This window comes from Ciconia boyciana, chromosome 6, assembly GCF_034638445.1.
Source record: "Ciconia boyciana chromosome 6, ASM3463844v1, whole genome shotgun sequence".
NCBI classification, from domain to species: domain Eukaryota; kingdom Metazoa; phylum Chordata; class Aves; order Ciconiiformes; family Ciconiidae; genus Ciconia; species Ciconia boyciana.
Window position 1 is genome coordinate 12893362 of NC_132939.1, and position 19373 is coordinate 12912734.

General features: G+C 36.2%; 1 protein-coding gene across 8 annotated transcripts in view; it reads left to right on the forward strand.

Moving 5' to 3' along the window:
* The window catches only part of SBF2 (SET binding factor 2), a 287512-nt gene that overhangs the window by 204186 nt on the left and 63953 nt on the right, over positions 1-19373 (forward strand). For all 8 annotated transcript variants that reach the window (XM_072863651.1, XM_072863648.1, XM_072863649.1 and 5 more), the window contains one exon: positions 4227-4295. In XM_072863651.1, the coding sequence (XP_072719752.1) occupies positions 4227-4295 (69 nt within the window). The remainder of the gene's footprint in view (positions 1-4226; positions 4296-19373) is intronic.

Consider the following 19373-nt stretch of genomic DNA (forward strand, 5'->3'; position numbering starts at 1 on the left):
ATTCTGTGATTCAGTAAAACTCTACCCACGTAATATATCTGTAACAATAAGGATTAAATCCTGGCACCACTGAAATAGTCTGTTGAATTTGTAGCCAATGTACTGCACATAGTTTATGGTTACCTTACACATGCTGACTTAATAATTCTTGTCTTAGAGCTTTAAAAACACATATGAGACTAACGTTTCTAGCATTTTTTTCTTGATTCATTATGAGCTTAGTGCTGCATGGTGATGAATGCTCTTGGTCTTCATGAAAATTGACAGCATTCAATACTTCTCAAGGGGGACAATGCAGAGTTGAGGGTTACTTTAGCAGTATTTTTAATAGAGCATACATGCATCATACTACACTGCCAAAAAAGTATGGATCAAGAGCTGTCATGTTTAGCTTTTTAGTTTGAATGCATTCAGTGCACGTTACGTTCATTTCATGAAATAGTCAGGCCTGCAGGTAGTTCCATTTATTTATCATGCTGCTGAATGCAAAGCAAAATTGGGTCTCAAGTTTTCAGCATACTCAAATTTCTGCAGATTATTAAAAATGTGGTGTCTGTCTGAAAAGCTTACTGCCCAAAGCAGAATGTGGTTTAACACAGGAAACATACTGTATCAGCTAGCAATTAAGGAGAGAGACTATCAAGATGGATTTAAAAATAAAATTGCACTCCAAATGTTATCAGACATTTAATATCTCCTAGATTTTTATCATGTGACTAAGAGAAAGTAGAAATCCCTAAGTATCATTTGTTATTTACTGCAGCCTGTTCAAGAAGGTATGTAAGCTTGTGCTTAACTGTCACTGTGTTTCACTGACTTCGGCTTGCTCTTTTAGTCAGTGGAACATCAAAGGGTGCTTAAGGGTGTTGCTGAATCTGGGCCTGCACCTTCAGTAGCAGATCAAGGAGGAACCTTTACCTGGGGTGGCTTTTCTTAGCTGTTCATCACTAGGATCAGATTGTGGAGGGCATCTCAACTTAATGATGACATACATAACATTGTTTTCCAAACACAAGTTCAGATCAGTACTTGTTCTGAAGTCAAGAGGGAGGAGGAGTTGCCTCTCCTCCCCAGTACCAGAAACCTAAGCCACCTACCAGATTCCAAAAGCCATCGGTGCATCACCAGATACTAGCAGTCCCATGCGTCCATCCAAGTGGTCAAAATCTGTAACTTCCTAGCTGGCAGTTCTGCAATGTAATGACAGTATCTAACCACCAAAGTTTTGCTGCATAGTTAATCTGAGTGGAACATAAAAGTAAATCACATGTATTATCAAAGTAAGTAATGTAGGGAAAAACATTCTCATTTTATTATTCACTTGTCAATTCAGTATAGCAAAACTATTTTAAATGTGCATGAATTCCCGTAACACTTCCAATCTGCCACAGAGTTCAACAACAATCTGAATATACGATCAGTATGGCCAGAACAATGTGCCAGGTCTTCACTCAATTAGGCATGGATTCAAAGCAGTACTCTGCACATGGCATGGTGGAAGTCCATATTTCACTGTTGTAAGACATTGTTTTTAGGAAATTAATTTGCTGATAATAATTTTTGTTCCCCAGATATGTTTCAGCTTCATTTTGTGCAAATTAGGGGGAACAGCTTTAATTATTTTATGGTATTTGATTTGTCTCCTTCTGTAGCAGTAGTAAGAGATATTTTTCACAACTGGTAAAGACATTATTATATATAAGGCAGCTGGATTGCTTTGTTTCAGGAGTCTAAATTAATTGCATACAACGCATATATGACATTTCCAGTACTTTGGTTTGCCTGTAAAATCAAGAAGCTAAGATTTCAGTGCAAGATCTCTGTTAACTATGGCATTCTGTCTTGCAGCTACAAAGCAGATAAACAGTTAATTAATTTCACTGTTCTTAAAAGAGCAGTATTATACTTTATTCCTAACAGAGATAATGTTACATTTCTTGTCATATGCTGGAGAAAAAAAATATGGAGAGATAATACTTCCATACTACAAGTCCAGGGGGTACTGCTGACATAGAATATGTGGAGAATTTCATACTTGCAAGAAGGAATGGAAAAATAATCTACTGTGTTGTTTATGTGGTGATGATATATATCTTTGAGACATATGTTAGCTCTTGGAATATTGAATGCTCTCTAGGTGAAGATACATTGCTCAGTTTTTATAAAGATATTTTTATATATATTTTGGGTAAAAGCCAAAGCTCTTACAGATAATTTGAGCTAAGGGATTAAGTAGATAACTTGAAACAATGAGGATGGATCATTTTATACCTGGTTTATAAATAAGCACATGCAGAAATAAGATGTGTATTTCTCTGAAAACCGTTGAGCATTCCTAAAAGTTGTAAAGTCTCATTTTAACTGGGAAGTTTTCTGATTAAGTGAAAAAATACTAACGATATTTATCATATCTTTATATTAAACTACAAATACGTGCTAAATTCCGAATGGGGGTTAAAAATGTGGATAACAATAGGAAACAATGCAGAAATTGAAAATGAAAAGCAGCTGCGGCTATATCCATTACTCTTACTGTTCTGACATCTTACAAACTAATTTGTTTTTTTATATACGTGTCACAATACTGAAAGGCATCATTAGAAGATATATTGAGTTTCTCAGTGTCCACTTTTCTTACTGTTTTCCTCTACCAGATTGGAATGTGTTATGAAGTGTGAGCACTTGCACACCTTTTGTTTTCCACGCGCAGTTAGCATACATGCATACATGCAGAGTTAGGCATGTTAAAACCTTCAATAACTCTGCAGAAATAAAGCTTCACATCTATGAACTTGTTGTACACCTTTTTAGAATACATATGTAAGTAGTTTTCTAAATGCTACTATATTTAACTGTGTATGGACATTGGTATTCTGTGTAGGTGAGCTTGATTAAAGTAATAGAAGATGAAGTATTTGATAATGGAAAATCACAAAGGTTGAAATGGACTTTTAAAGTAATGAGAAGCAAAATAGTCTTGTGGTGAGTTTTTTGGTCTGTTTTAAACCTGCAGTCCATAATCGCTCAGCAGCCATTTAAGAAAGAAGAGTGAGATGAATACAAATAACTTCCTAATGAGCCTTAACATGATTGTTCCTGTAATGCAGATTTTATATTTCTGCTATCACAGTTGTCTGGTGCCCAGTTTTTGCTAGCTGCTGTGGTTTAGAGAACTCTGATATGATATGAAGGCATAAATGAAAAGTCTGGCAGAAGAACACTTGAGATACTTCAATTTTGGAATTTGGTCAGGTGTTACAGATAGTTAATAGGAGTGTGGTTTGAGTTGGAGGGTGCCTGTTGTATGAATGAATGTTAAAAATATTGAAATGAATTGTTCGAATGGAAATGTTGTTTTGCCATTCATCATCCAGGGGCAGAATGGTGATACATTTGTCTGGTAGAACTATGTGCATTACTGTGTTCTTCAGTGTTGGCAAAAAGAGCTAATGAAAAAAATCTAGTCACTTAAAAAAAAAAAAAAAGTATCTTTTGTAACTCTTGTTGAGTATTTTTTGTTCTATGTTTTTAAAAAAAGTCTTAAAAATTCAAGTAGTTTGTTTTTTAGATATTAAGTTACATTCCAATTCTGGTTTCTTTTAAAAGACTTCTGTAATAAAATCACTATTTTCATCAGTGCAATTATTAGTTGATTTACTTTGGCATACCCTTTTCAGCCTAGAGAGACACGAATGGCACACTTGACTGTTGAATGAGGCATTCTGAGACTGTGAAGAGAATGGGTGTTCATCTTTTAAAGTTAACCTTGTGCCAAGCTTTTGTAGAGGCTGTGGAGGTGATTGTTTCATATTAAATAAATGTCAATTTCTTTGTGTAAACTTTTTGAAAGTACATTTTTTGGTCATCACATCACTTCCATTTTAGTCAGATTTGCTGCTGGCCCATATAGAAGCAAGCTACCTTTTTGTTTCCTAAATGAGGAATACTTTCCTTTTTGTATGTAAACTGTGTTGGTGAAATTGTATTTCAGACATGGGAGTGAGAAAGCTGCTAATGCCTATCTAGCAAAAATCAAGGGAAGATATGTATATGTACACACACATGCACACACATAAATATATGTTATTCTTACATGATATGAAGTGATTAAAAGTTACATTGTGTATAGGAAGGATATCAGAGGGACTCCATAAGGCAGAAATGAAATTATAATGCATAATGTGGAAAATGGTTTTGCTTATTTTCTTTGTATGTTTTTCTTGAAGGACTGTTCATCTTCAGAAGAATATAGCATTGCTGCAGCGTTGCTACCCCTGACGACTGCTTTTTATAGGGTAAGTTTTTGTTGAAAACCACTCCTGTTTTGTAGTTTTTACATTACGTACATTGTTAAAATGAAGAAAGTGATGACAGGGAGATGCATGGCAGGTAGGAAGGTTCATTCTAAAATTGATTGATGTCAATGGAAGTCTTTTAATAGGCTATTATGGACATTGCTCTAGAATTACACTTATTGATGTTGGGCGATGATGATTATGATAAATTTACCCAGAACTAAATGCAGGCTTATATGATGGGTTAGAGAATTATAATTGAATTATAACTAGTCACTAAAATAACTGAAAATAATAATTTCTAATGTTAGTGTATAAAAACTGATTATTGGAGTACTTTTTTGTTTAATTTGGCATGTTAAGCATTGGCCGAAAAGTACCTGTGAAGTTTTCAGTCTGTGTAGTTGTTAACTTTGGAGAATATTATGAATGGCTTGTTTTAACTGTATATTTGTTTTCAATTTCTTGTGTTGTTTTTTTTTTCCTTTTTTTGCATAGTGTTTGGTAGTGATAAAATGTAATATGATAGTAAGTATGAAAATGTAAATAATGCAAATTCTGCAAGCAATTATTTCAAAAGTGGAACTTTTGTAGTATGGCTGTAGTTATTTCAATGTCCCAGTACAGTAGCATTTTCACCAATTCTGGTTAGCTCAAGTGCCACTTTTAAGGATGTACATATCTGAGGAGATAAGTTCAGAACATAGACTTGCTTGCAATATTAAATAATCTTTGTTTAATGTGAATATTGTTATACAACCCAGTTTGGGAAATAAGTGTTAATCGTTGGTAATTGGTACGTCATGATATTGCAAAACAGTAGTTACTGTGACAGTCTAGCTAGACATTAATAACATGTGATAGAAATTAAGAAAAATATAACCTTCCATCCTTCAGATGGTGTATGAGGCATTTATGAGTAGCCATAAATAAAATGCAAAGGGTTTCCTATTTTAGCTGAACAGAAACTAAGATTTCTGCAACAATAAGCTGAGAAATCAATAAGTGCTTTTTCATTTAAACTATGCATTCTAATTGAATAATTTCTGGTTGTTTTAAACTACAAATAGATTCTGTGATGTAGATTTTAGAACAAAAAATTTGGAGCTTTACCAGTCATAGAACACAGAAACATTTGCTGAAGACAAGAGCAATTTTGACAGTCATATGCGTAGGAAGTTTCTTGAAATCTCCTATTTAAGCCAGTATTTACTACATATATAGACCATAAAGTGGTAGATTTTCTCTCTTCTAATCGTTTGAACTATGAAAAAGTTTTATTTAAATGGGCTTTATTTTAGAGCTGTACATAATACTCCAAGACTGCTTTCTGGAAAGAGTCTAACAGAGTATTTTCATTCTCTTACATAAGCTAGCATGGTAAGACATTAAATTTTTCAATCCCAGCAAATAAACTTTCTCCCATCTTTAATTACAAGTTCATCTTTTTCTGTTCTCTCTCTTTTGAGTCCTTGACTAGCAGAATTGTGAGTTGTTTCTCATTTGTTGCTGCCACTAATACTTAATTTGGAGAAAGAGATAATGAGCTATAGAGATTTTCCATTTCCCTATTTTATTCTTGCTACTGTATTAATCCTATATTATGAAGAAAGATTGACTTTAGTTTTATTTTCTGACTTTTAGTTCTTCTAATAAAAATGGCCAAGACAGTCCACATAGCTCTTTACCTTGAGAGGTACAGAGAGTATTTTGGGGAGTTTGGTTAGATTCCTCATTCGGTAAAGTTTGATCAAGTAGGGGGGAAAAAAGTAGCAGTAAAAAAATACTTTTTTTTGCATGAAGTATCGTGAGTGTTGAAATAAGCTTAAATAAGTTTTAATTTCACAATCAAGGAGAGCAAAAAGCTGGATAGAATATAGAATATCTTTAAGTAATTTCTTCTACGCACTTGTATTTTTGGTAGAGTACCAAGATCTCACACCATTTCTCTCACAAAAAGTTGTCTGAAGTCTTTTGTGTAATAACATAGTCCCATACTTACTATTTAACTCTAAAGCTATATACTCAGGAAACTGTGACTCCCTGGATGTAAGAAGAGTGATGATTTTTTTAATGTTCCAGACCTGAATTAAAAATTAAAGTAACCTGACTGTTAACTTGCAAAAGCCAGCTGTTAATGCATAATAGAAAAAGAATTTTGTTTTTCCCGGATCTAATCCTCAGGTTCAGTGATGGCCCCCTTTGGTATGTCCCATTAGATACAATTCTTTGGCAAAAGTACATATTTTGGTATGAAACTATTCATACTAAACACAAACTGATGTATTGTTCAGAACATAAGATCAGTAGACAAACTTTGCAGCGATCAGTTAAAATTAAGATTAACAGTTTAAAGTTCCGTTTGGAATTTGAGTAAAAATTAAACTTTTTGGAGCATTTTTCAGCTTCTCTAGAGGTTTTCAAAATTGTATCCTAGACTAGAGTGAGTATGTTCTACGTGGCATGAACCTGTGTAGAAACAACATTCTGTATCAGTATTCTTAAATTAAGAAAAATGGGTGTCATTTTTCCACCCTGTTAACATCTCTATAACCCTTTGGAGGGATTCCTGCTCTAGAGTTACACTAAACTAATGTTCCTCTTCCCCTGTTTTGAGGAGAAATAATATTAAATCCTGCTGCTTTACTTTTCTCCCTTGAGCTTCCTGCTTTCTAATGTATTAACAGTTTGTAAGTTCTCTTTTCACTGGGTTTTCCTTTACCGAAATCTTAGATAGAATGATTAAAGTTTTGTTGCTTAACACAGTGTATTGCTGTTCTGTCTCTAAGTCCAGAGGAATGTACAAACTAAAATTAAGGTCTTTTGGGGGATTATTTGTTTTTTATTAAAATACCTTCAGGAAAACTGGTATGTTTGCACTGTCAGACTATGTCATGGCCTTTCCTGCTGAGTTACTTGTCAATTTTATTTAATTACCATCTACAGTGTAGTTTACACACACATGCATGCGCACACACACGTTTCAAGCTGCATTTCATTTTTCTGTAGGCAGAGCACAGGTATTCCAATACTGTTGCTTCAACACACAGAACTCTCTTACCTCTGCCATAAGTGTGATTGTGTTTATGCTTTCCAAGAAATGGTGAAGTAGTGCTTCACAGTATGTATTTGTTTTTATTAATGTTTCTGTTATCAGAGTACCATGTTTAATGCCAGCAGCATATTAAACATTATTTCACCCAGCCGTTTTGATACTGCATAGTGTTCTTGGTAGCCAGGAATAGACGGGAATTGTGAATCTAATAGTGACACAGGTTTTCATTGTGTGTGCATTGGTATTACTGCACAAGTGGTATTCCAAATTGAGTTATCAGTGAGAAAGCTTGTAGTAAATCTAAAAATGTTGTAGAGTTATATCAGTCAAATACATATTTTACCATCTATGTTTGCTATAGCATTTTGATGAGAAATTTTGATGGGATTTCATGTCACAACATTTTATTGTTAATATAATTCCTGTTGCTTCAATTGAAATAATAAATAGAAGTTAGGCAACATCACAGTTCCTTTGTGAAAGGACTATTGTGTATATGAAGTGTTAAGTTTCTTTTTATTTACCTAACACAAAGCAGAGCACTAATGAAACAATTACCTGTTCTTCCTAAATAGCTTTACTGTACGTGGCCACACACAGTGCAGACACTAAGTGTTTGAGGTGTATAAATAATGAGAAAGATGTGTTTTTGTGTGAGTCCAGCAGATGAAACCAAGAAACTGAGTAGTAAGAGAAACATACTCCTAGAGGTGATGTTGGTAAGATTCTGGAACAGTGTTCTCATGAAGAAGTCGGTGCTCTAGCCTTGAGGTATTTTAAATTATTCTTGGGAAAACAGTAAAAAATGTGTAGAAAGGAACAAGCTTGCATGATCTAACAGGTCTTGTCTTAATGTCTTTGCTTGTGTAAAGATTAGTCTAGGGTATTTCTACATGTATCTAATTAAAATAACAAGAATCATCACCCTGTGTGCAGCATGCTATCAGCTCTTGGGATGTCTGATGAAATTCCAGAATTCCAACTCCTTAAGTCTGGTGAGTGATCTGTTGTGAAACTTGATCAGGCAGGATTTGATCGCACTCTAACTCATAGCTGGCGGGATTAAATTCATAGACAGGAAGTCAGTACTGGTTGCATATTTGTGGCCTGGAGGAGTAATTGAGTTTTTCTAGAAAAAATAGTCACAATGCTTTTTAAAAATTTTAAATATTGGGCATGGGCTGTTAGCAAAATGTGACTCATCAGTGACAGTGGACTTTGGTGTGTACTGTTAATGTCAGAAAAACAAACACATCTTTTGCTTCTGGGTTAGAAAAAGGTTTTAGTTTACCATTAGTAATACTGTTGGAATTTTGTTTAAAATTGAAACAGTATAAATAAAATGTATTTATACATGAAGATAAAAGAATTTTTCCTTTTTTTTGGTACAGATGACCCATGCTTATTTGGTATGCGGTAATTTTTTCTGTGTGTAAAATAGAAAAGTAGTATTCCCTAGTGCTGTGGAAAAGAGGTCTTTTTCTACACATGGGAAGAAAGGACAAGATGAAAAGGACATTTTAATCATATTTTCATTTTATTAACTCTTCAACGAAGACAGTTTGATGATCATATATTTGGCATTGTCAAATTCACAGGATTTGGGTACTCTCTTTCAATTATGTCTCTTTGCCAAGGTGGCAAGACGTTGTGTAGACTATGCTGCATTTCTTGAAGGTTTAGTATGCAGCAAGAGTGATGATCAATGGCAGGCACCAGTTTCAGCCTGTCTGCTGGACAACAGGCAGAGGGAGCAAAAGCTCTCTTCCTTGCTGCTATTCCATGCCAAGTCACAGTGGGAGTCCACTTCTCCATCTTCCCTCCGTTTTCAACTAAGGTGATGTTTGGCAGTCTGATCAAACATTCCTTCTTCCATCCCTCTACCATTGCAGAAACTGAATGTCCAGATTATAATACAATTTTCTCACTTTCCGGGGATTTTTTTTCAAAATTTTATAATTAAAATTTTATGCTTAAACTGTGTATGATCATCTGTGTTCCTATACCCAAGGATATTCTACCACATTATGTAGGAGCTAGTAATGCACTTACGAATTTTTTTTGTTTGGCATTCAGAAGTGACAGTTCTGATCAGCTGTGTTTGAGTAAAGGAAGTGGCATAATAAAAATATACTATTCTGAGAGTAAAATTTGTTCTGTGTAGAAATGATTAAAGGAATTCCATATTTTATAGATGAGCATTTCTTTAAATTGCAGTAGCTAGAGCAGTATTATTTTTTCAGAATCACAAGTATTTAATTTAGATTTCCGAGTCAGTTGTTTGTAATGGCTTGATGTACACTTGGATAGTACTGATCTAGTTTCAGCAAAAATAACCCGAATGCAGTAAACTCTCACAGATTGGATATATTACATTAAAATTGACATTTGTCATTTAGCATAACGGAGTGAGATGCATTGGAGACTGCTTCATAATTTGGCCCCTCAATCTGGCCACTGTTGTAAGAGATAATAAGAAACGTTTTTACAAATACATTAACAACAAAAAGAGAGCCAAGGAGAATCTCCCTCCTTTATTGGATGGGGGCGGGGGGGGAACATTGCCACCGAGGATGAGGAAAAGGCTGAGGTATTTAATGCCTTCTTTGCCTCAGTCTTTAATAGTCAGACCAATTATTCCCAGGGTATTCAGCCCCCTGAGCTGGAAGACGGGGACAGAGAGCAGAATAAACCCCCCATAATCCAGGAGGAAGCAGTGAACGACCTGCTACACCACCGGGACACTCACAAGTCTATGGGTCTAGATGGGATCCACTTGAGAGTACTGAGGAACTTGCCAAGCCACTCTCCATCATTTATCAGCAGTCCTGGTTAACAGGGGAGGTCCCAGACGACTGGAGGCTTGCCAATGTGACGCCCATCTACAAGAAGGGCCGGAAGGAGGATCCGGGGAACTACAGGCCTGTCAGCCTGACCTTGGTACCAGGGAAAATTATGGAGCGGTTCATCTTGAGTGCGCTCAGCAGGCATGTGCAGGCCAACCAGGGGGTCAGGCCCAGCCAGCACGGGTTCATGAAAGGCAAGTCCTGCTTGACCAACCTGATCTCCTTCTACGACCAGGTGACCCGCCTAGTGGATGGGGGAAAGACTGTAGCTGTTATCTACCTGGACTTTAGTAAAGCCTTTGACACTGTCTCCCACAGCATTCTCCTACAGAAGCTGGCAGCTCATGGCTTAGGCAAATGTACTCTTCACTGGGTAAAAAACTGGCTGGCTGGGCGAGCCTAGAGAGTTGTGGTGAACGGAGTTAAATCTAGTTGGCGGCCGGTCACAAGCGGTGTTCCCCAGGGCTCAGTTTTGGGGCCAGTTCTGTTTAATATCTTTATCAGTGATCTGGACGAGGGGATTGAGTGTAAGTTTGCAGGTGACACCAAGTTGTGCGGGAGTGTTGATCTGCTTGAGGATAGGAAGGCTCTGCAGAGGGACCTGGACAGGCTGCATCGATGGGCTGAGGTCAGTTGTATGGGGTTCAACAAGGCCAAGTGTCAGGTCCTGCACTTGGGTCACAAGAACCCCATGCAATGCTACAGGCTTGAGGAAGAGCGGCTGGAAAGCTGCCTGGCAGAAAAGGACCTGGGGGTGCTGGCTGACAGCTGGCTGAACATGAGCTGGCAGTGTGCCCAGGTGGCCAAGAAAGCCAATGGCATCCTGGCTTGTATCAGAAATAGCGTGGCCAGCAGGACTAGGGCAGTGATCGTGCCCCTGTACTCAGCACTGGTGAGGCCGCACCTCAATACTGTGTTCAGTTTTGGGCCCCTCACTACAAGAGAGACATTGAGGTGCTGGAGCGTGTCCAGAGAAGGGCAGTGAAGCTGGTGAAGGGTCTGGAGAATAAGACTTATGAGGAGTGGCTGAGGGAGCTGGGGTTGTTTAGCCTGGAGAAAAGGAGGCTGAGGGGAGACCTTATCACTCTCTACAACTACCTGAAAGGAGGTTGTAGCGAGGTGGGGGTCGGTCTCTTCTCCCAAGTAACAAGTGATAGGACGAGAGGAAACAGCCTCAAGTTGCACCAGGGGAGGTTTAGATTTGGTATTGGGAAAAATTTCCTTTACTGAAAGGGTGGTCAAGCATTGGAACAGGCTGCCCAGAGAGGTGGTGGAGTCACCATCCCTGGAGGAGTTCAAAAAACGTGTAGATGTGGCGCTTCGGGACATGGTTTAGTAGGCATAGAGGTGTTGGGTTGACAGTTGGACTAGATGATCCTAGAGGTCTTTTCCGACCTTAATGATTCTATGATTCTATGATTTTTATGTGACTAAATTATGTAATTCTTGGGAGGGATGGAGGGAAGGATTGAATTTTTTTTTTTAATTTTATTTTAATGCTTGTAAGCCACCAAATTTTGAATAAAATTGCAGTTGGATACTGATGCTAATTTTATTCTAGAACTTGCAGTGAAACATCAGAGAAATATTTTGCAGACTAGGGCTAACTGAAATCCTTAGGGTATGCTATTGTTTGGCTGTTCATCTGCATGTCTGCCCATTTATCATTTGTACTCCATACGCCTATACCTTTCTCTATTGAGAAGGAAATAGAATTACATAAAATAAGAGAATTGCTTTATTCAGTGTTTTAAAAGATTACCAAAATTTGGTAAATCATTTTACTTAAAACTTTTGAATATAGTACAGAATATTTATTCAGGTCATCTTATGAATTATCCTAGTAGATCCTTTTCAAGATGAAAGGCATCCTTTTCAAGATGAAAAAAGATGTTAGTCTGTGTTTATTGGAAGTGGTTTTTGTTTAAGCTTTTTTAAATAATCTTCAAGTTGAGTATAAATTGTGATGTAAGAAAAAGATTTGAAGTTAATGATAAAATGCGAAACTGGAAGTATTCCGTGTTAAGACACCAATATAAATAATTCTAGTGTTTTCCACAGTGAAATATATATGCTCTTTTGCCTAGCATAACAATAAAATGAAGTTAATTTGAGTGTATACTTTCCTAGTTGAAATGAATTACCAAGTTTCAGTAACAGTTATGACAGACGTTCAACGGAAGAAAGCCTTTACTCCTTGAAATGCCTAAATAAATGACCACTTTACTCCAGAGCCTGTTAGGTGTGGGAAGGATTCCCAGGTATAAGGATAAGGGCTTTCTCTGAAGATTAAAGAGGCAGTACTAGAGAAATTCAGAGTAGTTTATCATATTTTAACTATTACCATCAAACACTTTTCCAAGAGAGACCCAATTCAAGGTTAGTTATGTAACAGAAGCATCATAATTTGAAGTGTGCTCTCTGTTGTATAGCATCAGCTACGAAGTCACAGAGAAGCTACCTAACGAAAGGCTGATGTGGAAATCTGTGATGATGGGTAAAGAGTTGATTCAATTTTTATGTCTTTATCAGGCAAATTTTACAGTTAGTATCAGCTGGAATAAGTGGAATATTGGTCCAACTATACCATGGAAAACGGGAAAATTTGGTGCTGACATTATCTCTGTTACTTCATAACAAATAATGATAATATATTAGTCTTTATTTTAGAATTTGTGTAAATACCAGGGAATTGCATAAAGGTATTGGATGATACAATTAATTTTGAAATGCAAAATTAGTGGGGTTTTTTTACATTTAACATGAATTTTCATTCTTAACTTGTATTTCTGCACAACTGCGATTGGCCCAAGTAATTCTCAAACATCAGCATGCTGTTAGCCTTCTATAAAGCTAGAAAGACTTTCTGTAATGCATTAGATTTCTATACTGAAATATTTTCATTCTTGTATCTAGTTACTATATTTCCTTCTAAACGTTTCTGTCTTACTCTTATGTGCTTGGGATGAAATCACTTCTACTTTAAAATTCTCCACTCTTGAATTGCTGGCTTTAATTTAGGAAACTCCCATCCTGAAAGACTTCCTTTATTGTCTTGGCAAGAAGTTTTGTCTGCTTCCATTAATTTTCTTGTTGTATCTCTATTCTGCCATTCTGACACTATCTTAGTCTATGGAAATATTTTTGTGACTGAAGTTCTATTAAATAATATTGGTTTCAATACTATACTTATTTATCCATTCTCAGAATGGTAATCCCTTAAATATAGAAATACATTAAGTTGCCTGCTTAAAAAACAGCAGGAACATGCCTGTATCGTGTAGTGGATACTATGGAAGAAGCTGAACCACAAAAGAAAATATATGTAGGCAGACTTTAAGTGGTTCCTATTTTTTTACATAACTCTTCTAAAACAAACAGCAATGAATTTAAGGACATCACACAGGAGATAAGAAAGCTTTTTCTGCAGTACTTCAAATGAAGTAGTAAGTATCAAAAGACATACATTAGCTTTCATCATTGGATTTTGCTGTTCTTTCACTATCAGAGCCCTAATGCTTCTTTATATCAGCAGAGATGGTAATTTTTTAACTCCAGATACCAGTCTGGCTTGTTAGGAGAAAGTGAGTGGTAATGTTGGTGAAAAGTGTAAAAGGGCATGATACACATGCCCTGTTTTGCAGGGATAGGGTTGAATGTTAATCCTCTCAGGGGATTCATATTTTTAAGGAAAAAATACATGTTTATCCTTTAGGTTGAGGTCAGTTCCTAGACTTCTGACGCTAATGTAACTTAAAACACCATGCAGTATGTTTACAATATAGGCTAGATTTTTAAATCTTAAGTTAATTTAATATGTAAATTGCTTTTCCATATATCATCTTGTTTAACAATTCTTCATTCAGAGATCTTACTCATTTTGCACATATTCAAGTTGACAGGCAAAAGATTGATTAAGGGTATTCTACAATATTATCAAGTGCAAATGTTAGCATTATTTGCATTACTGGAGAATCCAGGAGCCTTAATTATGGACCGGAATTCCTGGTCTTGTTTTCGTCCAAAAGAACATGAAGATGAAGATCCTTGTCCTCAAGAGCTTACAATATGAATCTGAAATACGTATTAATACTTGAAGCTAGGCAGTTTGAGGCACCGCAAGGAAGCTGTGGAGCCATATTAGTCATCATTATTGTTGGTGATTCTGTCCACCAGTAGGTTAACTATGGCTGAAGTTTTTATAGACATGACATAAAAGCAGTATTTTATTGAATTTTGAGAGAAGGATAATGTGGTTACTTGGCAGGTGCTTATCAGTATGAGTAGGGTCATGGAAGAGAATAGTAAGGTGATAGTCAAAGTTCTGTCAATATTTCCAAACACCCTCCCAGTTAAGGGTTTTTATTACATCCATTAAAAGTTCCTTTCATATAAAGATTATAGTTCCGTAAATTATTTTTGTAAAAGCAAACGTACTTTTTAAGTTAAAACAGGAATCTGGGGATTCTTTTTAGCTATGATTGAGTAGTTTTGCAGTATCACTTGCAAACACAGATGCCAAAATGTTGTCTTTGATCCTTAAGATTTTAATTAGTGTACTTTGGTTTTGAATGGATACATAATAGATGTCTGTAGAACAGATTTTATGTCTTTGCAGGTAGAGCATATCTCACTTCCAAAACTATTTTTAGGTGAAAAAAAAATCTTGAAGAAATAAAACAGGAAAGTATAATATGACAGTTTAGCACATTAGTGGGAGAGACTAACTAGAGGATTTTTTAACATGTATCTTTACAGGGAATTTTGGAAATGAATTACTGTAGTAACTTTGCTCTGTTGAGGAAGCTTGCTTTCCCAGAATGATAACATCATGAGAAACATTGAAGAGAATTTTGCAATCTGCAAATCCTTTCCTTAGTGGTTTGTGGGAGGAAGTACTTGGTCAGGGGAAAAAAAGGATAAGTCGTTCCCCCCCCCCCCCCCAATTAAAATAAGAAGTAAAGATAAATGTTGTAGTAAATGTTTAGTTCTGCAACTGAGGGACTGATCCACTATCTTCTAGAATAAATGGAAACCGTTTGATTGTATTCCCACAAGCATTGGATTACATAATTTGTAACTATTCCTGATTCCACTTGAACTCATTTTCTAGCAATGATGTGGAACTCTGGTTTGACTGTATCAATTTTAGTTTAGTTATAGCCAATCTCTTTACATTGTTGTTATTTCTAGGAGGGATTACAGTGTTACAGAAATACTGCTTCATTTAGAATTTTCACCATGAAAGAATTTCTGGTGGTTTAATTAAAATTTCTGGTAAAGCTTCTGACCTTAAAGTGAAGGAATGTAAATCTGAAGTAACAGGGTCCCATGCATTTTCCATATCTGTAAGTTCAACTTCACCTCCTGATCACTACGTCCTTATTCCAGTAGAATGGAACTTAGTTTTCTGCATGAAAGTACAATTCTTTTTATTGAATTCAGTTTCATTGGAGCATTATTATCTGTCATGATTCGAGCAGCATTATTTTATGTTTCCAGAAGAGAGCAAATGCTTACAGATGGTAAGATAAGTTGCTGATATATTTGTGTATATTGCCTGCTTTTGTGTGAATTTCTCTTGCTATCCTGGATAGCTCATCAACAATTTAAACTGGATGTGGCCAAAGAATTGGGCTGTCACAAATGCTTTCCTGTCTTATGGTTTTCCCCTTCACTCATACACATTATTATTATTCTCCCAGTGATTCAAGCCCATAATTTAAGTTTGCATCTGCTACTCTTGTTTTCATCCGCATCCCTGCATTTCACCCACTTGCTGCTTCTTTATCCTTCATAATAGTTCCTACAGTTGAAGTTCTTGTTAGGATCCTCTTCTTTGCTTCCTCTGATTCATCACTGGCTTTCTGAACTTGTGAATACCACCTCAGCTCTTTGTTGTTAGTTTAAAACACTCCTGCCAATAAGAATTTACTAGGCAGATGTTGTAGCTCTCCCCTTCCTCGTGCACTGCTCATGCCGTATCTGGATCTTATAATTTGGCAGAAGAGTTCCTTACAGTATCCTGCTCTGAATGCACTTGCACCCAGCACCTCCACAATCATTTTCATTACCTGTTGGTCAGAGTGGATCTTTGTTTAATCTCTGAAATGACTTATCTCAGAGAACAGTAAGTTCAGGTTTCTTGTCCTTACTTTCAGAATTCTTCATGACATTGCTCTTCCCGGTTTTGCCCATCCTCTCTCTTTCACCTTCTGAACCATGTAGTATATATAATTTGTATTGCCAAGATGAGATCTACTACTGTTATAATTTTTTTTTATTAATTTGCAATTTATATTCTGTATTGTACCCTTACATGTTTCTGACTATTTTGCTCATCCTGTTCTTGAGGACTACTTGAGGACTATTGTTTTAGTAGTTTCTTCAGATAAGGGAATGCTGTATATCAAGAGAACTTCAGAGAGAATTCTACCACTGAAGACAGAGAAACCTGCCATAGGAGAAGGAAAATAGTAATTAAAGAAATACTAGAATGAAGTGACAGAAGAACTTAAAAAGAATTACTTTATTACCCTTTTTGGAATTACTTAGATGCTCTATTAACTGGGCTTTAAGTTTCATATCAGGTCATCAATAATTCTAAGAACCACTATCTGAATATAAATAAAACCATAAACATTTGTGAGATTTACAGGGTTTATTTGTTTCTGAGCGTAGACCTGGATAACAACTTTGTTGCTGGGGGGGTTATTTTTGTGGGTAGAGCCAATACCACCATTCCAATGCAGTCACACAGGTGCACGCTCACTGCTGAGCCACCTAATGCTGAAGAATATGGTGACATTTTAGAAGATTTTCAAAATAGCTGTGTCACAATTTCAGAAACTCTTCAGATGGATTCAACACTGCAACTGAGAATTTGTGAAATCTGTAGCTTAACTAATGGATTTAAACCTTGGTGAATAGAGTCATAGTAATCTCTATAATGAAATTAGATTTAAAAAAAAAAAGAGTACTTTAATGTACTGTAGACAGGGGAAAAAAAATCAGCATATTTCTTATCCACTTCTTGGAACTTAATCTTACTTAGAACTGTGAAGTTCTGGTATGAAAATGTCTTCTCTCTTTCTTTTTTGTGGGTTCTGAACATCCTTCATTCTAGATGATTTTCATTTCCTTAGCGTGTTCCATGTATAACAGAACTTTGTAAAATCTTTTTATTGTCTCTTTGGAGAAAGGAGAAGTATGTTATTGTGCATTATTTAATGTGACGTGTAACTGTGTGTTAGCAAATATCTGTCTGTCTTGATACATCTATATAGAAATCTGAGATATTCTGTATGGCTTTAAGTAATGTATAGTAAATTATACATGATCTTCAGGAATCTGGGATTAGAGACCATGAGTAGTTAGATGTTTAAGTCACTTTTGCCAGAAAATGTATACAATAAATAAAGCTCCATCCAGAATTACATCCCAGTTTTGCAAAATTCTAGAATTCTATTGCCCTCTGCTGGTTTAGTGTACCTGTCTGTGATTTAGTAGTGCTGGATTATAAGTGAATTGGCCTTTCTTTTATTTTTCATGGTGAAATAATAGTAAACAGTGTAATGAACCACTTTGCTACTCACACTTTAAAGTATTTTAAAATATAAATCGATCTTGAGTTAGTCTTGTTTGGTGGCTTTCTGAAGGTAGGAGAGGTGGCAAATTGTTTTCTTTTTTGTTGCTGAGGTTTTCAGGTTGGAGAAGCAGCTTGATTTAGTATTTTGTCCTTTTTTTTAAGGCAATAAAAATCAAAACTAAAAAAAAAAAAAAAACCAGAAGCTTCACAGTTCTTACTTTATGCTTTTATGACCTTTCCCCACATTTGTGTGTACAATACATGGGGGTATAATTTGGTATTTTAGACCAAATGGGAAAACCATTTCTTGAATTGAATTTTTTGACTGATGTTATCCATGCAGCGCTCAGTCAGACTTGAAAACATATTTGTGTACACTTACACTTGTTTGAGTATGTGCATGCCGTGATAAATACTGATAGATATGCACGGTGTGATGCAGTGTTGTCTGCAAATAATATATAGATAAGCCTCACTCCTGCAGGTCAATTTATGTAGGTTGATCCTGTGGGACTTCTTTGAAGTCTTTTTGAACTTACCAGATACCTGTGTGGGCACAACATAGGTCTGAATGCAGGACTGGCTCACAGAATATGTTCATATGCAGAACTCAGTTTACATTGCCTTGGGGAGGGGCAGCGTGTTGCCTACAGTAAGTGGTACCTATTCATGATATGCAATAGGTGGTAATTGAGTGAATGTCTATATAAACAGCTCCTAGATGGGGAGTAACCCTTTAAAGTAGCAGTGTCACTATAGCCTGGATGATCTATAAGCTTACACTTGCAGACTACCAGGGAGAACCTCAACCACTACAGGAGAGGAAGCGCTGTGATCTCCTTTGGTATGCAAAGAAGATGGGTGGGTAATTTCACAGGTGTTGCAATAGTTTTCTCACAGAGGTCAAACAGATAACCCATAGCACAGTGATTCCTCGAGGAGCTGAGGAGGAAGCTGTTCTTTGTGTTCAGCAGCAACCTCCTTCTCACCTCTTTTCCTTCCTCTTCTCACCAAAAATATCGAAACCAATAACCAGGATATAAGTTGGAGACAGAAATCCAGTTTACTTCTCAAGTAAACTGGATTTCTCTAAAAAATAGAGTACTGTTGAGTTTGCCCCTTCATTTCCATAGGCAAGAGACATGCAGCAAAATGCTGTGAGAAAAAAGCAGTCTCAGGTATATTTATATTCTGTTTTTTACTCTTTTTGTTTTGTAACTCTTTTTCCAACTTCACAGTCAATAACTGGATCCTTTGCTTTGCTGGAATAAACTTGCTTTCTTCTTTAAGCTTTTGTGGTGTAAAGGATAATGACTGATGAGTGATCAGCACAAAGCATGCTTTTCTTTTCCAGAAACAAGCAGTATAAATAATATAATGTCATAGAGAAGCTCTTTGGGGACTAGCACTTCACAGTAAGTTTGGGAGTATTGAGTTGGTGCACCTTTTTTACTGAGCCACAAGTATCATTTTCAGAATCAGAAGTATCCAGTGTCAGGAAACAGAGAAAAAATTCTAGGCGGGTATTACCCAGTGCCACTCAGTAAGGTAGAAATAATGGAAAGATAATTCCTGAATTCAGGAAGTTG